A 27,135-nucleotide genomic window follows, 5' to 3' on the forward strand; every position below is an offset into this window, starting at 1 on the left:
GAAATGTTGACTGTATAAGACAATATTAAGAGTTTCGGATAAACTTTCAGATTTCATCGTTCTTTAGTAGCTTTTTTTGAGGGTTGAAAGTCAATAACTTCTCCCGCCTTGTGCGAGGTGAGAGGGAGTGTCAGACTCTTACTGACTAAAAACTACCCCATTACTACTTCTGTCCCATCAAGCCGGAGCCCCGGTAGTCCGCAGCTCCGTTCTTTGGTATAATTATGTTGTATACAAACTCATAGGTATATAGTTACCTAAGTGGAACTACAATTTGTGAATTACACAAAATACTCGAATTATTTCTGCTGAAATTCAATTCATATCATGGATACATTCCGCAGTGGATAGTTCCTGTGCCAGTTATTTTTGACTATGGGTCCCTGGAGAGGCTTGAAATTAATCGGAACTCATTTAACAATTATGTAAGCTGCTCATAAAATTCAAAGGTTGACTTTTATTTTGTGTTTTGATTTATGATTTTACTTTATTTAAAAAAATAAAATAAAAACAGAACACTGCGAATAAATGGTTTGACTTTGACTTTGACTTTCCCATAGTTTAGTTTAATTTCTTTAGGTTACTACAATCCAAATCGCATCAACATCACATTGCAGAAAATTCCAAAAAAAAATAATACTTGAGGACGTCTATTATCATTTGGCTCTTAAAATTATTGACTTAGAAATGTTCTTTAGAAATTCCTATAGCCTTGGGAATTCAAAAAAGGCATTAGTGCTCAATTTTCTTTGCCTAAAGAATTTCAGTAGACTACGTTTCTATACAAAGCCTAGGTTCTATGCGTGTCTGTAAATGAATGAATGAATTCATTCGTTTTTATTCTGTGCTATTGAAAATAGAATAATGAAAACGAAGTTTTATATAGGTTACATTTATATTTTTGTCTCTTTTGAATTAAAAATAAATGATAACCTTTCTTACGTCGGTACTCAAAGGCATCTAATGTTTACTTAACATAACATAGGTCCTTAGGTCCTTAGCGATTGTTTTTGGAACAAAATCGTTACTAAGGAATAGTTTAAGTAATCTTTTGATTAATCTGAGTAGCGCAGTTAGACATTACAAGTATTAAAGTGTTCTGAGTAACACAATGTATGGTAATCCCCTGTAAGATAAAGGCTGTAAGTACCTTTTTTAGGAAGTGCCAGACTCTTACTGACTAAAAACCTCCTTGTTCCTGCTACTGCTCCTGCTTTTCGAGCCGGGACCCGCCTGTCTCTACTAATATTCTCCTGTTATCTTATAATTATCTGTCTTATACTAAAGAGTGAACTTGAATCCGTGTGTCAACTTCAATTTTCAGCTATGTGCTGACCCTTTGAAAATCGACAAACTATAACACATCACGACGTTTAGGTTTAACCCGAGAACACGTGTAGCGGTCACATCGACCAACGACACTGACAAACGAAGTTATATTTTAGTATAATAACATTATTATCAATACACGCGTCACCATATAACTACATACGTTGATACCTCTCTTAGTTCATTTCTCTTCTTAACAGAGGTCACGTAATATTTGGCGATTGTCTCCGTCCAAGAAAGATATTTCAGAAATTTCTCAAATTGCCTAAGTGCGAGTCGATTGTCTTGGGTAGGCAGAGGGTTTAATCACCTAACCCTTCGGAGTGGGTTCCCTAATGATAATAAATTCAATATCCGTACATCATGAGCTTAGGTTAACGTAAATTGCTGTTATATTTACAGATGAGTGCGAGTAAATGTTTATATTATACATCCTTAAACATATAATTTCTTGTTCTGGTCTGATGAGTTCAGGAGAAATTACTTGTATTTTTTATGCTTATACAACTACATAGGCTCACTATTTGGGCGGTTAGGTAACTTTCTTTAAGCGAATGTAGAATTTTAATTTCACTAAAATCACTCCAGCCGACACCATATCTATATATATAAAACTCTTCCGTTACTGAGTGACTGACTGACTGACTGACTGACAGACAACGCACAGTCGAAACTACTGGTCGTAGACAGCTGAAATTTGGAATGTAGGTTCCTTGGGATATGTAAGGGAGCACTAAGAAAGGATTTTTGGAAATTCAACCCCCAAGGGGGGGAAAAGGGGTAAAAACGTTTCTATGAAAAATCTTATTCCTTGGGTTTATAAACTTGAAACTTGGCATGAACACGTACATAGTGTATTAATACCCCCCAATCGTGATTTAGGGGGTGCGATTGGGTGACTGATTTATTAACGCACAGCCGAAACCGCTCGGTATAGGAGTCTGAGATTTTGAACAGAGGTTCCTTTAGTAACATAAGTGAGCACTAAGAAGGGATTTTTGAAATGTCAACCCCCAAGGGGGGAAACGGGATAAACTGAGCCGGGGCTGCGGGAAAGTTCTAACGAGATACCGTGGCCCCGGAACGCAAAGGGCAACTGAAGGAACGAGGTGGGTTTTAGTCAGTAAAAGTCTGACACTCCCTTCCGTTCCACCCAGAGCGGGAGAGGTCATTTGATGATTTCCCATCCTTAAAAAAAGACTTTGTATGACAACTTTCAGTCGTCTCTTTAACATACATAATAACATACATAATTATGTACATACATGCATAACATTAATAACATCACGCCTTTAAATCCCTATTTTGTGTTAACACTACCCATACAAACAGCTAAAAGGAAACAAGTGAAGAGACGAAATTTGTCCGCATCCATTTTCACCTAAATTCTTAACGTTAATGAGATTTACTTTTTATTATCAGGTCAACCTAATAGCCTCACATGTACGTATAACTTCGTAAGAATTTTCTTTCAACTCCTAACCGTTGAGGAGTTGTACCTTCCATCATCAGCTCATTCACATGGGATGATGACTATCAGACGCAAATACTTAAACAGATCTATGAAATTGTCAAAAACGTAATTGCCTGTAAATTTGAGGTTTGCCCTTGATTTCCCTGGAATACCATCATCAGATCCTGACTATTATAAAGAGTTCCTCTTTATAATCCTGAACATTATAAAGAGGAACAATCTATTTTTTTATATGTTTGTTTGTTTACACATGTAATCGATAAACTCCGAAACTACTGAATCGATTTCAAACATTCACCATTAGAAAGCTACATCATCCCTGAGTAACACAGGCTATATTTAATTCCAGTTGTAACAAGATTTCAGCCTGTGGAAGAAAAAGCCCTGTCGAGATCATTAAAAAACGCTATATATAACCGAATTACACGTGGGCGAAGCCGCGGGCGGAAAGCTAGTTATATTATAATCTACGTAGCACCCTTTGCAGTTGTCAGTCAGGGATGGCAGATATATAAATAAATATTAGTTTATTACTTACATATCCTTTCTTCATATCATATAAAACGAATATAACTAACATACCTCAGCCCCATTTAAGGAAAAACCGATACAAAGATACATCTGTCATTCGATACACAAAAAGGCATATATTACGACGTGGATATACTTCATTCGTGTCTAGGAAACTCAATTGATGGAAGCACTTCAATAAAATGAGACACAATACTTTGAAGCGGAAAGTTTTGCTGCGATACCAATGTTTCGGTTTCGATGAGAAGGAAACTAAAGAAGAAACGTTGCCTATAATATTATTATTTACTTGGTAATGGACTCCTAAGCCTGAGGTATCAACCTCGAGTTCCATACTAAGTAATGGATCAATGTTAACATTACTGTGACTTTTGTATTTAGATTGGACAAATGATAAAAAATAACTAATTATTCCAATGATTAACAATAAATCAGTATTACATCGTATAAAATGTACCTCTGTGTACCTTTTCGGGGATTAAAAGGTGTAAGTCATCAGCCAGACTGACGGCCAATTTAATTTGACGTTTCAAAAGTAACTAATTAAGGATTAATTGAAATAAATGCCTTTGACTTTGACTTTATGTTTTAGTAATAATCACACCTACATAATACATATTTTACAAGAGTCGGAGAGCCATGCTTCGGCACGAATGGGCCGGCTCGACCTTAGTGATATCATGGCCTCACAAAAAACCGACGTGAAAAAACGCTTGCGTTGTGTTTCACTGTATAAGTGAAGTTACCGGAGCCCCAATTACCCCCCTTCCCAATCCCTGATTCCCCAACAACCCTTGCAACGCACTTGTAACGCCCTTGGTGTTTCGGGTGTTCATTGGCGACGGCGTTTGCTTACCATCAGGCGATCCGTCAGTTCGTTGACTGGTTTATACCGTAAAAAAATATTATAATGGAACTTATAAGAGCAAACATCAGCTACTACTTTACCTCAGCCAATGTCTTCGAAAAATAACAGGAGTGAAGTTTATCTACGAAGAATGTTGCTAGAGTTAATTTTGTTGAATGCGGTATCGTTTCGCCGGCCGTGTACTAATTACTTGCTGATGCAAACCCATCCTTATGTGTCCCCCTTTAACGGTAAATAGGCTTCGATCTATTGTTACCCGAATACGCAGTGCGTACTCTCATTAACCCGTAGATTTGTACCGACTTTGTCTTTTCTGTTCAACACTTCATTTTAGGTACATATGAACCTGTGTGACACTCGTTTATTAGTAGAGCGAGTGGCTTTAAAAGGGTTTAAAATTTGTTTAGATGCTGAGATTAAAAATTTCTCTATAATAAGAAGTAAAAAGAACAACATTTTGCAGTTTTGTCCAGGTAATATTGTAGTAAAAGATTCGCTAATTAAACTCATAATGCTGACACATTATGGTGCAGCCCACTGGGCCATAGACTGAGCCGCAGCCCATATTTATTACGGTTGATTTAACTTGTCACTAGTTGTTACCCTAGGACAACAACAGTATCCGCTACTTATAAATATTTAGTATATCATGAGGTACATAGTTGTAGGATTAAGTATAATCAGTGGTAAAAAATAATGTAACATTTTAATTTAAAACCAATGGTCTCTACATAAAGTTACTATTCCTATGAAGTCGTATACCTATAGGTACATATGTAATATGTAACTTGTGCTCGTGTTGGCCCACTACAAATCAGTCAACACTCCGATTAGTGTGTGCGGCGTGATGCTATTGTCATGTTGATACATTACGTGACACATACAATTTGACAATTACCCGGTAAGCTATCTCAATAGTCGATAGTTACGATAGTAGTGATAGCTGTAGCGATTCGATGGCGAGAATTTTGTGTGTGTAGGTGAATAGACGATTATCATTTTGTGCATAATTTTAACATGCGTGTTTCTGATTGGCATAGAAACGTCTGTTACAAACACATTTTTCACTGGTTCTGGAATATATCTCTTGTAAGAGAGAGGAACCTAGCCTACGTAGTAGGCTGCACGACGTCACCGCTTTAGCGCACGCTGCTCATGATGACGAGTCCCTCTGAGATTCAAAACTAGTCCAGCTTTTCTCTATTAATTTACGAGGGTATACCGTAAAAAAACAAACCTTTTACCAAAAAAAGCGACCACAATTTCAGACTCTCTACTATTTACTTATCAAGTTTCGAACACCCCAAAAATACTTTACTCCAATCCGGGAATTAAATTAAGAATCTTTATCTACACAATCTTACTTACTATTCAATTCACTTATCACGCCCATCAAAATCACATTAAATTGTGCACAATCATTATGTAAACTCAATGAGTCATCCACAAACTTACTGGACATGGAACATGAAATCCCCCAAGTACATATTATGACGTAACCGTCCCTTGGTAAGGAAAGGGGTGGTAAATGTAATGTATTGTGTATGATATAATAATATATGTTATATTGTCTTACGGGTATCGTTGGGGCAGGGGGTTAATGTGCTGTCAGTACTTTACGTCGCAAATTTTGGTTTGTTTTGGGTATAAATTAGTATATTTATGGTTTGTAATGATAGAGGTGTTTGTATTTATCCATCATCAATAATTTTTCATGTTAGAATAGGAGTGAAAAGACATTTGATTCACAGAATACGAGATGTTTTATGTTCTCATGACTTGAATTTTATTACAATGGTCTCGATATCAACTATCTTTTTAAGGGGAGAAAATCATCCAATTACAAGCGAGAGTTAGTGTCAGACTCTTACTGATTAAAAACCACCCCGTTCCTACTACTGAATTTCAAGCCGAAGGCCCGGTAAACCTGCTTGGTAGTCCGTAGCTTCGGATCAACTATCTCATACTGGATCAACATCAATAGCTGTTATGAAGTCATGTTGTGATCAAAGTAAAAAATAACTCTAAATTTTCACACATTTGAAAGGCGAGACTTAAAATAAACGTCATGAATATTTAACTTTAGATAGGCTATAATTAGTTTCTCAACAGAGATACTAAGAGAAATAATTAAATTAAAAAGTTTTGATTTTATAAAGATCTAAATTTTGCCTTAGTATTGTACCTTTGAGTAAAAATTAATGTGATGAAAATCTTAAATTAATTCGTTTCTCGTGTACAGCCAAAATTTCTTAGACAGATGATATTATCACGAGAAAAATAAAAGATTTTTTGGATTACGGGTACTTATATAGGAACAGGAAAAGCATTAATGTATTGTTTTGATTTTAACCCGGGGATTTACAATGGTTCTTTTTATTTTTATATATTTTTAAACCGTTGCCTTATTTTTGGTGTCTTCCCCTTCTTTCCATTTGTGTCACGGGTGCGTTTACAAACATTCAAGTTTACATACACAATACATCCATACTCAAAACAATAATTTTTGAATCACATAAAGAGTTGCTTCGTATGGGAATCGAACCCCTACGCATTGTGGTAGCCGGTTGCCCAGCTACTGCATCAACCGTGCAGTCATTAAGTTTATATACCCATGAAAGACCAGTATTGGACTGTGGCCATCTTCTATATAAAAAGGTATCCCATAATTTCCACACTTAGAATATATAAAAATACACTACAAATAAAATAAACAGATATTGGATAATAATAGAAAACTTAAAGGCTTTGTAAAGGTCTACAACAAAACGTTGATAGTTATTAGAATCATATTTTGAATTATTCATGTAGATACGAACAAAATTAAACACAAGAGCGATTTCGTTTATTTTATCTCAGTTATAAAGTACACAGGCTTCGTGTTACGCTTTTCCAATGCTAATTGTAATTAATATTTTATTATTTGAAACCATTTAAACGCTGTTCATTCTAACGAGTGGCTATAGATACGGTATGTCGTTTCTCCAACGAAATAAAGTTCACAATGCGATAAACCAGCGAGGCAGGTGAGAGCAAATCATTTAAGTAATCCAATATAACGCGAGGATAAAATTACTTAACATGTTACCGAGCTAATTAACTGGAAACGTGGTCTGAGCTTTATTAAACTTTACTGTGTCAAAATAAACTTCAGTTAACGTACACGTACCGTGAACCCAAGATTAGACATCGCGACTACAATATAAAACATGTTTCTTTTTATCAAAACCCTACAGCTGTGCATAAAAAAGGCTTTTCTACAAAAGATATACGATCACAGCGACACCGCACGACTACGGCAAAAAACATAATCCTTAAAACAAAGAGCTCTCTAGAACTACTCATTCTTCACATTTCATTTGATATCAATCACGGCTTACAAAGTCTCGGTGGCGCTCGGCAATGGTCGGCCAAGTTCGGAACTTGAGTTCGTAGCGGCTATACTCCAGTTTATCTACTCTGCTACGGGGATCGCACGTGCCGGCGTAGAGCGTGGCGTAGCAGCGTAGCGGGAGGTTCGAGCGTACTACGAGAATCGTGGTTGCGTAGTGAAGTGACTTTAACTTTTGTGGTGAACGCTTCAAGTGAAAATTACGAGTATGTACGTGATATTGTGAGTTAATTGAAGGATTAACACTGAGTTGTTTTAGTTCACATCTGTGATTGTTACATGGTTAGTATCTGTTTGTCGTTACTTTTAAGCGTTTACGGTCATTAATTTAAATGAACGTTCGGTTCCTGATTTTTACGTTTTCTAGTTTGTTTTATGGTGTAACTCTAAATTGGTGTTTGGAATTTTATTGAGAAACGGTGTTTATTTCCTCTAAATTAATTTTCTTCAATTACTATTTTGCAATGACTTAGTTTTGAAAATAAATGGTGATATTAGTTTTTTTTTGTTTTACTCTTTTTTATCATAAAAAGTGACTGTCAAGACTAATCATATGAATCTTTTAAAATCTATTGAAGGAACGAATTTCAAAAGTCCTATAAAATATTTTAATTCTGAACATATTACGATTTTCTTGAGCCTATATACAATATCATCAAAGTATGATATTACCATTATTATATCGGTCCCTTTTATATGAAACATGAAAGGATTTTTACATAACATTTATTTTGCTTCAAAGAAAGGTTGGTTTTGTGGATAAAAATTAATAAATATGTACTACCTATATGCTTTGAAAGATACACCCTGTATGTATGGGAATATTTTAATTAATGATTACGGTAATCAATTTTGAAACTTTAACATCATTAATTATATTACTTTAGAAGTAAAAGGCTTGAGTGTTTAGCAATAGGTTTTCTTAACTTGTTTTATTTCATGAAAAAAATATATCTCAACCCAGAAATGGACATACAATTGAATACATATACCTACATTCTGCCTATTCATTTAGGAATAAAAATAGTTTGTATCTTTTTCTTTCTCTTAACATTGAAACAAATACGACGTCATACTTTTGTACTCGTAGTTATACGAATGAACACTTTATTTAACAAATCATTTATGTAAGTATATTAAGTGTTAGCAATTTTTGATGTTATCATAGAGATGTACAAGTACAAGTTACTAAGTGACTAGATGAACAACACAATTTTATTTAGTTATTTAGTATCTAGAGCATCTTGTAATTACTACATGTTCCCGATTTATACGCCGTAACACATTATTAACGCAACTTTGTAACAAAAAGTATTTCTTATTTGAACTTCCTCAGTTTTAATGAGAAAACGAACCATAGTAATACCTTATACACGTGCCCGTATAATTAATTTATAATAAGGCATACTTATTTACTTAGGTATACATTAACAGTATGTAATATGGCACTACTCGATTATGGGCCTTCTTTACTTAAGAACATTTGTCATAATCTCCACATTTGATAGATGTGTTAGAGATTACAGTTCAGAAAGTTCATGTTTTTTAGAGATTGCTGAATGCAGGATCTGTGTGTAATGATACCCGCGTGAAGAGTAGGTATGGTGATAAAATATGTTCTACTCGTACGCTATACCATCAAGACACGACGACAAGACAAACAAACAAACCTAGAATCAAATATTTAACATGTACTTTTTACTTTACACGTTACAAATTTTCAGTCTCTTCTCTGGATCTATTGTTCGTCGCCTTCGAAGCCTCTTTTATCTTATTTTCCCCTTGAGATAAGTAATTTGTTCGTGACGTCACTGTTTGTTAACTTCACCGAGACATTTGACAACGTACTTTATTTCTTTCCTTCGACATTTGTGGGCCAGAGTTCAAGTTTGAACGAAAACGTTCGTTCATCTCGTTTTTAATCACGTATGGAAATGACAGCAATTTATAATTCCTGTTCCTTTTTTCCCCCTTTTTCGCCTTGTGGTTTTGTCGTATCTGAATGATTAGTCGCGAAAATGCGTTGTGTGTGGTGATGTTTAATGAAAACCTAATTTAGGAGTTAATTACAGAGAAGGCGAAGTTGATATTATTCATATTTAGGTCAAAGCTCTTTCATGTACTGAGCTCAAACTGTAAAGCTTTGCTTATTCAGTGATTATAATTATCATAATGAACATTATGAACATTATGATTAGGTACTAGGCTTACACTATGGACTGAAAAGCAGGAGTAGGAACAGGGTGGTTTTTAGTTAATAAAAGACAGACGCTCCCTTTCGCCTCGCCCAAGGCGGGTGAAATCATCGGATGATTTTCCAGCTCAGAACACCACATCACACACATCACATCATCTATAAGCGGCCACTACTGACCCAAGACCTCTTCTTACAAGGTTTCAGCATTAATCACCAGGCTTGCTCAATGTGGGTTGGCTTACAATGCCATCTTTTCTTTCTTTTTTTTTTTATGTTTATTGGGGCGACGTTTGGCCGCTATCTCGCCTGATGGTAAGTGATGTTATAAGCCATCAGCTTGTAACTATCACACTTCTCGGCAAAAGTTTCTTTTCACGCGGAGAAGAAAATTCAATAATCATGTATCCATCATGTATCACCATCCAATTGCTTAAAATGGGTTGGCGATATCAAAACTATAAATCGTTAAAAATTATAATTCTAGTTTTCGAATAAACCATGTCCGTAATATAAATTACTAACGATATTAAATGCAATAAGTAAATACAATATAAACGTTTTCCCAACTAATCGAATGAAGCACGATCGAATCGCCTTTACGCTGCACGTGCACGTTGCATAAAATGGAAATAATTTCAATTTGGATTATACCTATTAGCTGAGGATCGAATCGGAACTGCAATAAGACTAATTACGACCGATGACTGTTCAAATAATTAGCACTGGAATTCAGTTTCAGTTCTGCTTTAAATCTTTTACTCGTTATACTTAAACTGTTTATTATTAGGGTTTTTTACGTGATTGGTAACCAGTCGATTACCAATTGGACATTTGGGTTATTTTTGATTTCTCAAAAATGATTCATATAGTCGTTTATTCGCATCATGTATGAAAATTAAAAATAAATTTAGGCCGTCAGTTAGGTAATGAAAAAATATTAGGCACATATTTTTTGTTTTGTCATACAAGATGAAGATAAAACGAATTATAGTTTAGGACTGAGAGCAAATACGTCATTTCTACGTATAAAACGTATCTAGAAGTGACATTACGCTATATTTCCAATCAATATATCTCCGAAAATATTTGTATCCATATGAAAAAAAAAACACGTGTCTAACGTTTTAAAATAATCTCTAAGACGGCTATTAATAATTAATATCAGTCACCTATCATTTGTATCTAGTGCATGGCAATACTGGTACATGGCACATCCTGGTATTATGGGACTCATAACATACACGCATCGTAAGCACTACACAAAGCAGACAGAGGTACTCGAAATATTCCACATTACATAATTGTTATGCATACTAATAGTTACACATAACCTACGCCTAGAAATAATCCTCAAATGAATAAGTAACTAAAATACTCTCTCAGAACATAAAAGTCTCCAGTAACATCGAACAAAAAAAAAGCATTTTAGCTTCCTAACACGACCAGAACATTGCTTTAACTCCAATCGTACGAGAAACTACTTACAATGTAATCAGAGATAATTAACTAGCCTCACTGCGTTCTACATAAATCTTTTCTCTTTTCCTTTATCTTAATTGTCTTACGTATGCGTTTTCGGAAAAGATAAAAGATATAATGAATCCGCAAAGAAGCCAAAAGGCGGATTTTGATATAGCAAATTGAAGCCTTTGTTTAGTTGATAATGAGCACATATTTGCGTGGCGTTGGGAGCGAATAAAGCTGTTAAATTGTATATCATTAGCCACTTGATTAAGTGGTAATTTTGTTCTTGTGATATAAATTACAAAGGTCTGGGTGTGATGTAAATGTGAGAATGTTAAGTAACCGCTATATGGAAAAGGACAAAATTGAGTAAAACCGGTACCTAAGTGGATTAAAAGAATTTGATATAAGTGAGATAATGCTTGTGTTAAGGGTGTTAAGGGAAACAAAATGGTTAAGACTCAATGCTATGTTCGACGTACTAAGAAAAGCCTATTAGAAATGATATCTGATATGGATGAAATCCACACCCTGATCAAACAACTAACCTAACCTTGAGTCACCCTTATGCGTATGCATTGTTACCGGGGCTCTGGCTTGAATAGCTGGAGTAGGAATGGGGTGATTTTAGTCAGTAAGAGTCTGACACTCCTTCTCTTCCCGCTTCACTTTTCCCGCCTCGCACAAGGCAGAAAAAGTCATTGAATGATATTACCCCTCAAAATAAACCGTATTTGAACTTTTTATCTTATGAAAATATAAATCCTGCCACATGTTTATTTACATAATTAACATAAGGTAATTATAATTTTATCTACAGAATTTATCTACAGTTTTTTTTTTTATTGTATGTATTCCGATATAATAATTTGTAAGAAAAATTATTGGTAGGTACTTTAGTAGAAGGAATATTAAACATATTTATTCCAATATAATGTAAATTTTAGTCTCATTTATTCCTTACAAGTTACCTATAAACACAATTTAGTTAGGACTTCAAAGAAACTGCCACTCGATATCAGTATTTCCAATTTACTGCTAAATAATGATTAATTTTAGATTACAAAAGTTCAGTCTCATCGGGATTTTCCCGTTAAATTATATCCCTTTTACGTGGGACATAATTATTTGGAAATCCTGGCGTTAGTAAACTCACCTGACCTTTTAGAAAACCCTACACGTTTTGGGTCATATTTTAAAAACATTAACTTACAAAGGGAAATAAAAAGGTAGGAGGATGATCTACTGAAGAGGGACAGCTTTAGATCGACGTAGCCGAAAGGTCTAATCTGATAAGTAACAGATAAGTTGGAGGTATAATAAAAGGTAGTTAAATGAAATTAATAATGAATATCGGTTGTGTAGTTTATAGGTGAATTTTTAGAGACACGTACTGCGCGTTAATCTTATGACGGAAAGCACGACTGAAAAGGGTTTATGGATCAGACAGAGCATTATTTGTCCACAAATTCATACGCTTACATGAGACTCATAATACAGCTGGTGAAAATTATTGTTGCATTTTGCATACTCTCTTTAAGTCTTTCAAAATATATAGTACAAATAGTTACACGTTTTGTTATGTTTAAAAACTTATAATATTACAACTAAGGCTTGAAAAATAAAGACAATTTTTTCTATCTTACAAAGATACGGGATTCTGTTTAAAAAAGTAAGGTGGCGTCGGTGGCTAGGTTATTAGGTCGGCCGCAGCTACGGTACGACTACAACTCATTTCCTCGTCGGCTCGCAACATCGTTGGTGATAAGCAACTAGTTCTCTGCCAGAGAGGTGGGTAGGTACCTGATGTCCCGTTTTACCTAGACAAAGCAGATATATACCAAAAAGCCTTCAACAAATAGCTCTAAACTCTATTTGGATAATGAAAAATAAATGCACCTACTACATCTTTACTCTACCCACCAATATTGATTGGAAACATGTAGCACTGAAATTGTAAACATGTATTTTTTTAAAAAGAGTAACGAGTAGAGTTTCTTGCTCGTTCTTCTCCATTCGAAGTTACACATTGGAACGAGCACCTAGTTTCACAGACAGTCAGACTGAAGACAGTCTTTTCTTTATTTGTTGACATTTCAAAACGACCTATTGGAATAAATAATTTGACTTTGACTTTGGGTAAGTATAGAATATTTTTTCTTGTGAAAAGTAAGGTAAAAAAACCAAGATGTCACCTTATAGCTAATTACCTGTTTAATACCTCTAGTGCCTAATCATGTTGGAGATAGAGATTATAACATAGAAAGAAGAATATGAGTACAGTCGCTGTTCTAATAGTACCATCAGAATAGATTTCTAAAACCAGCTAACCATTCTGTTGGCTAGGATGTGTAGCAATTGAGCAACATGTGCGTGAAATGGCCAGCTCCATAGTTTGTTCTCTACACACGCCATTTCAGTTTGACCTTTTTGGACTACGTTCTATGCACCACTGAACGCACTATTTTTATATTTTTCGCATCGAGAACGATACGTGTACAACTGGAATCATGTCTTTTTGTTTTAGTCTCTCTGTATCATTTTACGAGCGCCCAGCTTCACTGACAGACAGACTGACGGACAATTCAATATGACGTTTCTAAAGTGCCTTTGAAATAAATGCTTTGACTTTCACTTTGACAGTATTTTTGAAAATTTCTGAGTAGTAGCAGGGAGTCTGGAATTGTACTCAGTGTATGGCAATAGGCTTATCCACGAAAAGTGGGTGTACAGTGTGCATTACGTGCCGTAATATACAGTATACACCTCTGCCTACCCTGCGTAAAGTTGTTGTTGTGTGTTGTATCATATAATAGGGCTGTCAATTCTATTAGGAAAAAAGCCCTAATACAAAATTTAGATTAAAAATAACTCAATTTACGTATTCCTGGGTCTTGAGGACGATGACTCTGTATTGACTGATAAGTATTAATATCATTGATATGTAGTTATTTGAATATGACTGTGTTCCGTGGAAGTTATATATTTCCATTCGATCAAAGCATTTTGTTTGATGTCTATTAATTTTCCAAGACTTTTTTGAAGGCTGAAGAATTTTTGGAGGCTGAGTCACCCTCGTCCGTAGGAGAGCACCCAAAAAAAACCGAAACCCTACACGTGGCCTCTGGGTGGTGCTAATCAGGTGACACTCTGGTGGTAGGCTTCGGCCGACGGCATTATAACCACCCACCGAGCAAAACCGTGTCGCCAAGCGGCCTAGCCGTGTTCCGCCACGATGCTCGGTGAAGCCGTATGAGAGGATGGGTCGAGATGTTTGCTCCACTATGAGTAGACCGATCTGGCGCGCGCTGGTGTAGCTTCATCGGGTGGCCAGTCGCGGAGGGTAGCGGGATCCGAGGCACGGTGCACCGCTGGCCGACCGCAGATAGTTGGGGGCCCAATTAGCGTGCTAGCCACACGTGAAAGGCTGCCCCGCCATCTAGCGAAAAATCCCATGGATACGCCATCGTGCCGGTTGGCGACCGGACGAGAGGGCCCGATGGATATTCATGGGGGGGCTCGGGCGTCCCCGCAGTCTCCAGGCTGGCCTCCCAATGATGTGGCTAACTGCGGCGCGCGTCTGGGGTCGCCTGTGTGGAGGAACATTTCACTGCCACCCTCTCAGCAACCTCATACTCATAAAATGAAAACAAGAGCAAAGAAAAGGGTTCAACAGCGGCTGCACTCCTCTCCCTCAAAGTGCACCTCTCAAATATTCGAGGCTTGCACTCAAATATCAATGCGGTCCATCACCACCTAGAGACCGAGAACCCCACGCTCTTGTTTCTCTCGGAGACCCAGATCAGATGTCCGTCGGACGTATCATACTTGAACTACCCAGGCTTTTCCCTGGAGCACAATTTCGTTCCCCGCGCAGGCGTATGCCTATACGTCCAAGACGGCATCTGTTACCGGCGTCTCCGAAACTTTGAAGACCCCAGTTTTTCAACCTTGTGGATACTGGTGGACACAGGGATGGAGAAAATTCTCTATGCCTGTGTCTACCGGTCGCACAGCGGAGATTTGGAGACGACCAGATTAGCTCAACACCTTGTGGAGACGGCGGATGCGGCTCGGCAGAGGTACCCTTCGGCCCAGTTGGTGTTACTGGGGGACTTTAACGCCCATCACCAGGAGTGGCTGTTCCCATACCAGTGCACTGACCATGCTGGGAGGGAAATGCGTAAGCTTGCGCTAACGCTTGGCCTGACCCAGCTGGTCCAGGAGGCCACAAGGGTGCCCGATGTCGACTCGCACACTGCCAACTGCTTAGACCTTCTGCTGACAACTGATCCAGACAGCTACTCGGTGTCAGTTTCTTCACCCTTGGGTAGCTCTGACCACTGTCTGGTGAAATCCGTATCCACGTACTCCCCACCGGATCCTTGTCCCAGAGGATCTCGGCGGATGTGGCGGTACAAGTCAGCAGATTGGGATGGGATGCGATCTTTTTTTGCATCCTATCCTTGGCGGCCTGTCTGCTTCTCTACTGAGGACCCGTCAGCTTGTGCGGATGCCATAACGGGGGTGTTGCGTCAGGGCATGGAATACTACATTCCATTCTCGGATGCGACATCTTTCGGTGGGACTCGTCCATGGTTCGATGCCGACTGCAGACGTGCTGAAGCGCGAAAGCATGCGGCATACTTGGCATGGGCGGATGCCAGGCGTCGTAGGGCTGACGATATTCTTCAGAGGAAGAGAGCCTATAACCGGGCTGCCAAGTCATGCAAAAAGGCATTACGGATGGCTCGGTTCAACCACATTGGCCGAATAGGGAACAAACTGGCTTCTTACCCAGCGGGTAGTAAAGCGTTTTGGTCCCTGGCCAAGGCGGTTGAATCGAACTTCTGCCGCCCTTCACTCCCACCTCTCCTGGGGCCTAACGGGACGCTGGCACACACCGCGGTAGAGAAAGCGAACCTGTTTGCTTCTCTATTTGCGGAATCTTCACGTCTTGATACTGGTGGCGCTTTGCCTCCTTCTCTCCATAGAGTTTGCGAGACGAATATGTCAAAAATTCGCATACGACAGAAGGAGGTATATAAGACGTTGCGTAATCTTGACGTGAACAAGGCCAGTGGCCCCGACGGAATCCCAGCCGTGGTTTTAAAAATCTGTGCGCCTGAGTTGTCTCCAATCCTGACACGCCTGTTTCGACTTTCTTTGGAGACTGGTCAAGTGCCGGTTGCATGGAAGCTAGCCAACGTGCAGCCTGTGCCCAAAAAAGGTAGTCGTGCCGACCCTAATAATTACCGGCCCATCTCGGTCACGTCCATACTCTGCAAGAGTATGGAACGTGTACTTAACAACAGGCTCCTGGCATACCTTGAAGGTAACGACCTCCTCAGTGATCAGCAGTATGGGTTTCGCCGCAACCGATCCACTGGGGACCTTCTTGCGTATGCCACCCACATTTGGAGCGAGGCCATCGAGAAGCACGGGGAGGCAATAGCGGTCTCTCTCGATATATCGAAGGCCTTTGACAGGGTTTGGCACGACAGCCTTATCGGCAAGCTTCCTGCATATGGACTTCCCGCTGATCTGTGCAGATGGATTGCAGACTTCCTGAGGGATCGGTCAATTCGAGTAGTCATTGATGGCTGCTCGTCTGACCAATTTGGCATCAACGCCGGAGTCCCTCAGGGGTCAGTACTTTCAGCAACGCTCTTTTTGCTGCACATCAACGACCTGCTTAAGCCCGGTATCTTTGGGTATGCAGATGACAGCACAGTTGTTGAAAGGTATGTGTCCGATGCGCGGAGTAGCGGAACACAGATCCGGTCTCAAAGAGAATCCATGGTCGAACGGTTGAACTCGTCCTTGAAGGCGGTTTCCGATTGGGGTGACGCCAACTTGGTCAAGTTCAACGCTACCAAAACCCAGGCGTGTCTATTCTCTGCCAAACGGAGTCAATTCCCGCTGGCTCCGACTTTCCGAAATGTGTCCGTTCCGGTAGCGGATCGTCTTGAGCTTCTGGGCGTAACTCTATCGCCAACGCTTAACTTCGGCTCTTATATAGAGTCGAAGGCGCATCTGGCTGGTAGGAAGTTGGGTATTCTCTCGAAGGTGAGACGGTACTTCACACCGAAACAACTGCTGAGCCTGTACCAAGCGCAGGTTCGGTCATGTATGGAGTACTGTTCTCACCTTTGGGACGGCTCGGCCAAATACCAGCTGGATGCGCTCGAACACATTGAAAGGCGTGCCAAGAGGCTCATCAATGACGATGCGCTTGTGGAGGCCCGGCTTCAAAGCCTTGAACACAGGCGCAAGGTCGCAAGCCTTTCCGTTTTTTACCGGATACATTTCGGAGAGTGTGCGGGGGAATTGCACAACTTGATTCCCCCTAGTCCTTTTCATCATCGAACCACAAGACAATCGGCGAGGCGTAACCGCTTCATGGTAGATATCCCACCCACTCGCACGAAGCGCTTCGCTTCAAGCTTCCTTGTGCGAACTGCTAGGGAGTGGAACTCCTTGCCGGAGTCTGTGTTTCCTGATGGGTATAACTTGGGTGTCTTCAAGGCCCGAGTGAATAGGTTGCTTATGGGCAGACGTGCTCCACCGTAGGCCGTATCATCACTTACCATCAGGTGAGATAGCGGCCAAACGTCGACCCACTAAATGTAAAAAAAAAAAAAAAAAGACTATTGGTTCAATGGTCGTTCTGAGTTACCTTCTTTTTGCTATATTGCTCTTTTATTTTTATCTTTTTTGAGCGGCTAAAATCATCCAATGATTTCTACCGCCTTGGGTGGGGTGACAGAGAGTTTTAGACTCCCACTGACTAAAAACGACCCCGTTTCTATGAAGGAAAAACATCCAATGACTTATCCTTGTGCGAGGCGAGAGGCAGTGTCGGACTCTTACTGACTAAAAACCACCCCGTTCCTTCTTCTTCTTTGAGCCGGAGCCCCGGTAACCTGTTTCACTATCCGCAGCTCCAGACTACTCCGCAGTGATCTTTTATGTAAAGTTAATGACTTTTTTCTACGTTATGAGATACCAAAAGCTATCCGAATCTGGCATACCTAAGTTTTTGCCCAAAACCATCTACATTTATCTTCCATATATTTAAATCTGTATCATTAATCTTCTTTAAATCATCCCATACAATTAATCTACCATGAGCACAAGATCTCAACTATACGACACGCGCCTTAGCGGTTATCTTCGCAATGACTTGCGTTTTATCATATAATCGTTTATAGATTAGCGGTAGCAGGGCAACATATCCGCTATCACTTTACTTGGCAACAAAACACCGGTAAGTTAAGCTACTAGAGACCCTCACGAGTATACTTAAACGAACATTAAGCCGTTAATTAATTAAGTTAACATTAGACTAAGTTTTAGTTGGAATTTCTAACATACATTAGTTTACCTCTGCAGTGTTTCTGTCGGGATGTTTTGTGCCTAAGCCTTTATGTGCAGTTTATTTATACAGTGGTGTTAGATTTTAATTATTTTCCGTCATAACATCGATTTTTGAACAAAAGCTACCATTAATTACTTTTTGGTACTAATATGGTTGTTAAACTACAATTACAATATTTGCAATCATTAAAATTGTAAATAAGTGGTTAATACAATCATTGGATAATCGCGTTTACGTAATACATGTATGTACTTTCAAAGCTAATGTGTTTGACTACTGTTAAACAATGTAAATTAAACCTTTGAACTGTTTGAACACATGTTATTCATTCAACAAAATGTAGCGATAAATTGATCATTCGCGTATGAGAAAACTCTTTGATTTTGCAAAAATATATATGAAAAATATCAGTGGAGTGCTCGCTTGCTGCCGGTCTATAGAATAGGCCCCTAGGGCGTGTAATATCCATGAAATATGCGTTTGTCCGAGCACAAAGCAACAGGGCTGCCAGCGGGGTTTGTATTCACAGAGAAATTCAAAATATTTCAATAACATGCAGCTAAACTGCGAATTTTATTAAAACAGATCACGCAATAGTGCATAATGTTTGTAAACGGAATCACGGACAGTTTGTCCCAAACATATTAAAAAAAACAAAACATGTTTTTTTTGTGTCCGACAATTTTCGATGCCGTTCAAAGAAATTGCCTATTCGCTTCGCAAAATAATGTTATATGCAATCTTTTGTTCACAAAGTTAAATTTAAAAAGAATACAATATCTACATGTTGTTCTACAAGCATTTTTGTAACAAAATTCTGCGCTCTGTAACATGTCGCGAGTCATAAAAGTTTTTTCATTTGAACCAAAGTTTAATTTACGTGTAATCGTGTGATGCAGCTACGGCAATTTGAGTTAAAGTTTGCTAATGTAATAATGACTTGTCTAGACTTGTTACTTTTACATTGTCTACGTACTCACTGGATTCTGTTTAAAGTTGAAATATTTTCAGAGTGTGCTTCATAAATTTTTTATAGTAAGAGAAGAAAACTATCCAGGTTGTTGTTCAAGTTAAATTTTGCCATAAAATAAGCCTCATCACCTAAAATTGTCATGGATCTATTATTAAATTATGGAACTTTATAACATCATCAACACATACCACTACTGAAAAAGCCTCTTGAGGTATTACAGTCGTCACTATGGTATTCACATTGGTATCTTGTTGACAAACGTGGTGGGTTACCTAATATTGCCCATAGGAAAACATAGTCAAGAAACCTAGGCTTATAATTTCTAATTATAAGTTTGAGATCGCCAACCTGCTTTGATCAAGCGTGGTGATTAATGCCAAACCTTCTCGGTGCGCGAAGAAGCCTTCGGTCAGCAGTTACCACTAATAAGCTGTTGATGTGTGTGATTAAATTGGATTTTACGGGTTATAGTAAATTATTTATTTTTAAATTAGTTCTTATCTAATATTGTCGGGAATTCTTGTTCGGTTCAGTATGTCAGATATAATCTATAGTTTCAACTACATTAACTCACACAACAGACACTTATCACCTCTGTGCATATATGTACATACATTTCATCGTACATTAAAAATATATCAAAACACAAATATAACACAAACCAATTAACTTTCACCCAGATACAAGAAGAAAATCTACAAACGATGCAGCGGTGGTACATCTAACACTCAATCTACATGAGACATCATAGCTTGTGTTGTAAGTACATTTTCTTCAAGGTCAGCCAAGCCATTTCGTATGCAGGAAACAAAATAAAAATTGATTCAGTACAGAGATAACAAGCATTCGCTGGCTTCTTGTTGATTGTTTATTGTGTTATCTTGCCAAAGATATGGTTCAATCAAACAGTATAGAAGTTTTGTTAAAATTAAGGCTTACTCACGTGAATCGTTCGAGAAATGCTCTACTAGTTTCGAACCATATCGGGAGTATTCATAAGAAGCGTGCGTGCTGCGGTGACGTAACGCCGTCAAAGCATTATGCTCATGAAGTTCTACTATCAGTGTTCTACTTTCTTGAATAGTTCATGTGAGAGAGTCGTGTTTTAACTAATTAAGTATGCCCCATTACTTCAAAAAATTAGTATAACTATAATTTCTGCCTCTGCACCGAATCAGTTTTAATTTTCTTACCTCCTAACTAAATTACCTGGCTGAATGTATCTCAGTACTCGATACATAAACACGTATTCATGTTAAATTCCTTTGTTAAGTATACAATTTAGCAACAATGTGTAAAGTTTACCTGTTCAAGTTTAGTTAGATACCCTATTATTGTAATTGTGCACGTCTCCATACTGAGTCTGGTTGTGCTTTGGAATCGTTAATGAATGGAACTGAGTTAGTAAGATTTAATGAAGGTTTGTGCCGTTTGTCCAAGATATTATGTAGGTGTGTATTAATGTGTAATGTGTTTGAATTGAGTGTGCATGACTGTGGCGGTGATAGAGTAGTTTTAAGATTTTTTTTGTCTAGTGTTGTTGTCGCAAGAGCCATCAAACCATCATATATAAGGCCCAGTACCCAGCGGGTTTACCAGAGCTCCCACTCGCAAAGCAGGAGTAGGAACGGGGTGGATTTTAGTCAGTAAGAGTCTGACACTCGCTCTCGCAACGCAATAGATGATTATCCTCCCTTAAAAAAATATCAAATAATGTTCTGATGAAGTTTGGTTTTGGTTTATTGAATAGATGTATACGTAGGTATTTTAATGTCACTCTCGTGGAAGATAAAGTTTTTGGATCAATCGAGTCGATTGTCCTTTTAGGTTTGTTTCGATATTTCTTCTCAGAGTTTTTATTGTATAATAATTTTTGACGGGTAAGAGAGCTGTTTTGTAATCTATTTTACAAAAATAAACTCATTGTTTCATTGTTTGAAAAAAAATCAAAATTATCCACACGAGTATAAAGTTCAGTACCTTACATAATCTAACTAACAACGGGATTCCAAGTATCTGCCATAACAATAATATTGCTTTTAATTAGTTCTAAGTTGTTTACATGTTTCCTTTGTGTACAGGAATAACAGAATTATTTATTCCTACGATTCCTTGAAAATGAACAGAAAAACCGTATTTGTGATTTTGATAACAAATCATTACATTTGTGTGTTGCCTAAAAGGAACATAATGTATGGAGATATAAAAATAGATTATTTCCATTCTTTCATGTCCTCTAAACTCTTCACTGAACCAGATTTTTCATAAACCTCCTTTTAAAAATAATAAATAGGTTTTGTCTTCAAATGTGTTTACGGTATTTGTTTGGTCTTTAAATGGGCATATAATTTCTAATTATAAGTTTGAAATCGCCAACCCGCATTGAGAAAGCGTGATGAGTAATACTAAAGCCTTCTCCGAGCAAGTCGTCAAGTTCATCAATATATTTTACCATCTCAACCTTGAACAAAATAACCTTTCTCCTAATCCTAAAGAAAGTACAAAAAGTATTCTTCTATCCAAACTTCAGGTAGGTAACCTTTTAAACCCCTTAACAACCTAATAAAAAAGAAAAATGTTCCACACTTCCACATTTACATATTTCTACGTCGTTTCAAATAAAGTTTTGTACAAAAGCATATTCTAAAACTCTTGGAAATTGTCATACACGTATAATGGGAACCGCTTGAGGCTACAATAGGCCATTTATGCTCCATTTGAACATTGTAAAGCAATTGTCTATTTTGAAAGCGCTTGACAGCGTGGCAATGATACGTCTTGCCAAAACTTTTGAAGGCTGCGTGATATCGATTCTTGACATCGAGTGTTTGTTTGGTAAATATTGACTCGAATTGAGATGTTTCGAGTTGAAATATGATGTAAAATGTATACGATGAAAGAACATCTTTGACGATTTTAACTAACATTGGGTTTCTCAGAAAATTCTACCCGCGACTTCGTAAACGCAATCGTTTATTAAACGTTTATTCCCGTTCCTGATGGAAAAAAGTATCCTATATAATATCGTCTGATTTTAAGAAGTGTGGGAGAGCCATGCTTCTGCCACGGCCTCACAGAAAACCGACGTGAAACAACGCTTGCGTTGTGTGTGTGAGGATACCGCATTGCTTACCATGAGGTGATACGTTTGCTCGTTTACGGCGTGTTTCATAAAAAAAAGTTTCCTTCCTAGCAAATATCAGTAAAATTTCTTGAATTACACTTCTAGAATTGTAGACATAGATATGAAAAACCAAACTAAAATAAATGTCATCATCACGCTTGTTATCATCACAAGAGAGGATTTCACTGTTACTAGCAGAAGCTATCTAAAGATATAAAGTTCTGACGGATTTTTTTATTACTTTATGTTGCATAAGCCAGGGATTAACGCATATGTTTTAATCCTGAATATATTCAGAATGGAAGGGACAGCCTATTGCTAAACCCGACAATATCGTCGGTACATAATTCTAGATTCCCTTTTAATGAAATGCTCGTTGCTTTTTTGGTAATTTATGTCTGAATATTTTATGAAGTCACATATGTGACATGTGTGTAGGTAGTAGATACAAACTTATATGTGTGTGTGTGATTAGTCATTTCATTATTAAATCATTTTTTTGTACAAGAAGCACTTTAATTCCTTACGAAATATTACGTTGCCATTTTTTAAAAAAGGAATATCAAGAAATATAGGTGAAAGTATCATATGGTCATTACCTATAATTTCGAAACGTAATAAGTAGGTAACTAAACATTACTATGAACACTTTAACTCAACCAACACAGTGGTCACGAATTATTATTTTTCTAACAAAAACAGGTCACAGTTTTTAATACGTCCTCCCACTATTACAACTTTAATTTCAAGAAAAGACTAGTACACAAAACGTTCCTTTCATAACAATCTGTTAATTAAAAATAAGTCTTAACCCATTCTTTAGACGGGCGTCAGTCGACCGCCAGCGTCTCATTTCCTAGTTCCGGTACAACACTATGTGTGCCTGTACCTCCCTACCTCGCCGCCAGGGGGCGCCTCTCAACGTCCTTGAGCCCCCGTATTACGTGACAGAGTAATATAAGTAATGTGTCAGATCTTTTCACCTATTTACGATCAATAACTTTTGTGGCAATGTTGGCAGATTTTAAATAGAAATATTTTCTTGTTAACTTTATTAGGTACGGTGTGTATGATTTGTTTGGGAATTAGTAGGACTGCTTGGATAGGTTAGTTGGATGAGGGATGCTCCGACACGAGTGGGTCGGTTCGACCGAAGTGGCACCACGGCCTGGTATGCCATGGTATCATGCCTCACAGAAAACCGACGTGAAACAACTTGTGTTGTGTTTCGTTGTATGAGTGAGGTTACCGGGGACCCAATTACCACCCTTCCTAATTTTCAAAATCCTCGATTCCCCAAAGTACAACCCATTCCTACCCCAAAAAAAAGTCGGCAACGCTTTTGTAACGCCTCTGATGTTTCAAGTGTCCATAGCTGGCGGCGGTTGCTTGCCATCAGGTGATCCATCTGCTGGTTTACCGGCCTGTTCCATAAAAAAATACATCATCACTATCATATAATATCACAAGATGTACCGGCGTACAGCTGTCAATATTACATATAATATATAATAATATACGGCTAATATATAATGTGTAATCAAATGTTTAGGTAATATAACATATTGGGTACATAATTGAATTTATGTAAACCTCCCGGAGTACTTTCAGTTCGTTCTGTTACTACGCAAGTTTTCAGAAGCAATTTTGCGTTCCAGAATAACTAAAATGTTTTACAAAATGTTGATATACGAGTAACATTCAAAACGCAAAACACAATATTTTGCGAACATTAAAGTCTATGTTTATATTATAACTTTCGTGAGACTTACTATATACCTACGTACTATTAGTACATATAGACGTACTATCATGTAGCAGTGTGACAGTCGCCGCGTTGTTTGTCGCGAAATACTGTTCATGAACTTGAGCCTCTAGCATAGCTTGAAGACAAGTGCAGGTCTGCGGACGGCGAGCAAGGGTAGCTCATCGCCCGACCAGAACCAGACCCGTACGTACGGCGCGTTCCGCGCGCGCTTCAAAGAGCCAGCAGACCCCCACAGATGGGGCCCAGTAGGGCTGATGCCTGATCCGGAGCTGCGGACTACCTAGCGGGTTTACCGGGGCTCCGGCTCGAAAAAACAGGAGTAGTAACGGGGTGGTTTTAAGTATTATGTGTCTGACACTACCTCTCGCCTCGCCCAAGGCGGGAGAAGTCATTGTATAATTTTCCCCTTTAAAAAAAGCATAGCTTGAAACTAGTCGTGACTCGTGACTGTTTGGCGATGACCTTCTCGCCAAACAGTCACGTGAGTAAGCCAAAAAAAAATAATTAATTAAAAGTATATCTTATTCGATCAAATACTTTAAAGTTCAAAGTTTTACCACGTGTAAAATTCATTTGTTATGCAAAGATGATAATAGTGCACAAACAGGTAGGTTCAAGCCCCATTTGGTAATCCCTTACCTTCAATTAATTCTCATGGGATCGCAAACACCTGACGCATGAAACAATTTAATTTATTTGAAAATAAACGTAAATATAAACAGCTTTGATAAACATTTATATGCTTCGCACTTCGTAAATAGACGGGATTATTTTGTACAAGTGTATTCAATTGGTGAGTTATAATTTAAATGGAGGCGCTATTAATAATTAATGCAATTAAGCCATAGTTTCTCAAAAATTACCAGATCTAACCTGCATTAACTCATGTAAAAAAATATTTGACCACGATATCAATCTCAAACTGCTCTTAAAACACACGTTACTAATACAAACAATTTTAACTATATCTACAACCAAAAGTAACCAAAAGCAGGTCCTGTTTTCACATAAGGAAGGCTGTAATTTCACTTTGTAAGAGGAGACCCTTCATCCACTCACATAACACGTGACTCGCAACTCGTAAAAAGTTCGCTTTCGAGTTTCCTTGATGGCAAGCGCGACTACTTAGTGTGAGATACATGACTTAATCTACGTGCTAGCCTTTGAGAGAATTGCCTTGGAATTATTCTCTTAGTTTAGTCTAGTCTAATGTTTTGTGATTTATTAATTTTGTCTTAAAGAGGTAGGAAAAGCTTTAAGTAAAATATTCCCTGATTTGATATTACGGATGTGAATGGGGCCGTCGATAGAAGTTCCAAGAGACCAAATTGGCGATATATCAAAGAAGTGCCAAATTAAAAGCACCCTTAACCGACGAGTATGCATGAAAAGACTGATGACTGTCGATGAAGCGAAAGTGGTATGTAAGATTCGTAACAATTGGCATTCCATTATCTCTGCCTACCATGGACACAGGCGTGAGGTTGTGTATGTATGTATTATATTGTATATATGTATTAATATTATTTGTTTTTAACTGACGACTAAAAAAAGATGCAGTGTCTCAATTTTGCCGTTGGATTTTTTGGTCTGCTATAAAGCAAAGGTTGTACTACATTAAACATTAAGTGATAACGTATTTAATTAAAGTTTCATCAATGGATTTATATATTTCTCTACTAGCTTTTGCCCGCGACTTCGTTCGCGTGGAATAGTGACTTCCGGCAAATTTTTGGTTTTAACCACATAGTTCCCATAGCTATAGGCTGATGATGATGATGATGATGATGAGTTCCCGATCTCGCGGAATCTCTTCAAAAATGAGATGTGGAAGATATTCCAGGGAACTCTTCAAAAATCAACATAATGAGCTCTGCGTTTGATTTTAATAGATGTATACTCACTTAGGGCATTGAAAAAATAGTTTAAAAACGGACTTTAACTAAAGAAATATTATAATCTTTCCGAACTTAAGATGAAAACTAACTTAAAACTAAAGAAAGCTACGAATTACGAATTTATAACAATTAAAAAAGAAATTATATCAGAACCTATCCTTTATGCTATAATAACCAAGCTTAAACTAAATAATTTAAAAGAAACGACTTAAATCTAATCTAATTAATTTATAAATTAGACTTACAATTTTATTAAAAAAACTAACTACAGTAACTACTAATAATCGATATCAAACTAAACCTACGTTAAAAAGTTTAACCAGAAAACCAGGAAAACCCAACAAATAAACTTATTAATTGACAAATACAACGAAACCAATTTAGAATATACGAAACAGCAGGACCACTACAGACAAATAATCATACGACTGATAATACACATTTTCTACAATAGTACCGAAGCGCTCGGCCGATACCCAACCAAATAATTGTAACAAAACCATAGCGCAATCTATTTCGATCCCAACGCCATCTATCGAGGATAAAGACAACTTGGATTATTTATTTATACTCCGTTCGGGCATTTTCTTTGTACTAAAAGTTTAATTATATTGATATAATTTTTTTCATACCTCTTTACTATTTGTTAACTTTTTTTCGATGAATTAAAACAATAACATGAACCGAAGTCGTGTAACGATCGACATAGAATTATCTATACTCCGTTAGAGCGTTTT

At 37.7% G+C, this 27,135-nt stretch overlaps 1 protein-coding gene across 4 annotated transcripts in view; it reads left to right on the forward strand.

Moving 5' to 3' along the window:
* The window catches only part of LOC118264168 (voltage-dependent calcium channel gamma-4 subunit), a 98,283-nt gene that overhangs the window by 28,644 nt on the left and 42,504 nt on the right, over positions 1-27,135 (forward strand). Inside the window, exons 1-2 of one of the 4 annotated variants that reach the window (XM_050704995.1) lie at positions 7,645-7,875; positions 20,289-20,367. The exons of 1 other annotated variant lie outside the window; for it this stretch is intronic. In XM_050704995.1, the coding sequence (XP_050560952.1) occupies positions 20,346-20,367 (22 nt within the window). In that variant the 5' untranslated portion in view covers positions 7,645-7,875; positions 20,289-20,345. Of the gene's footprint in view, positions 1-7,644; positions 7,876-20,288; positions 20,368-27,135 lie in introns of those variants that run through there. 2 more of the 4 variants (XM_050704996.1, XM_050704997.1) reach the window with 2 other exon arrangements.

The sequence above is a fragment of the Spodoptera frugiperda genome, chromosome 26 (genome assembly GCF_023101765.2).
Source record: "Spodoptera frugiperda isolate SF20-4 chromosome 26, AGI-APGP_CSIRO_Sfru_2.0, whole genome shotgun sequence".
Lineage (NCBI taxonomy): Eukaryota > Metazoa > Arthropoda > Insecta > Lepidoptera > Noctuidae > Spodoptera > Spodoptera frugiperda.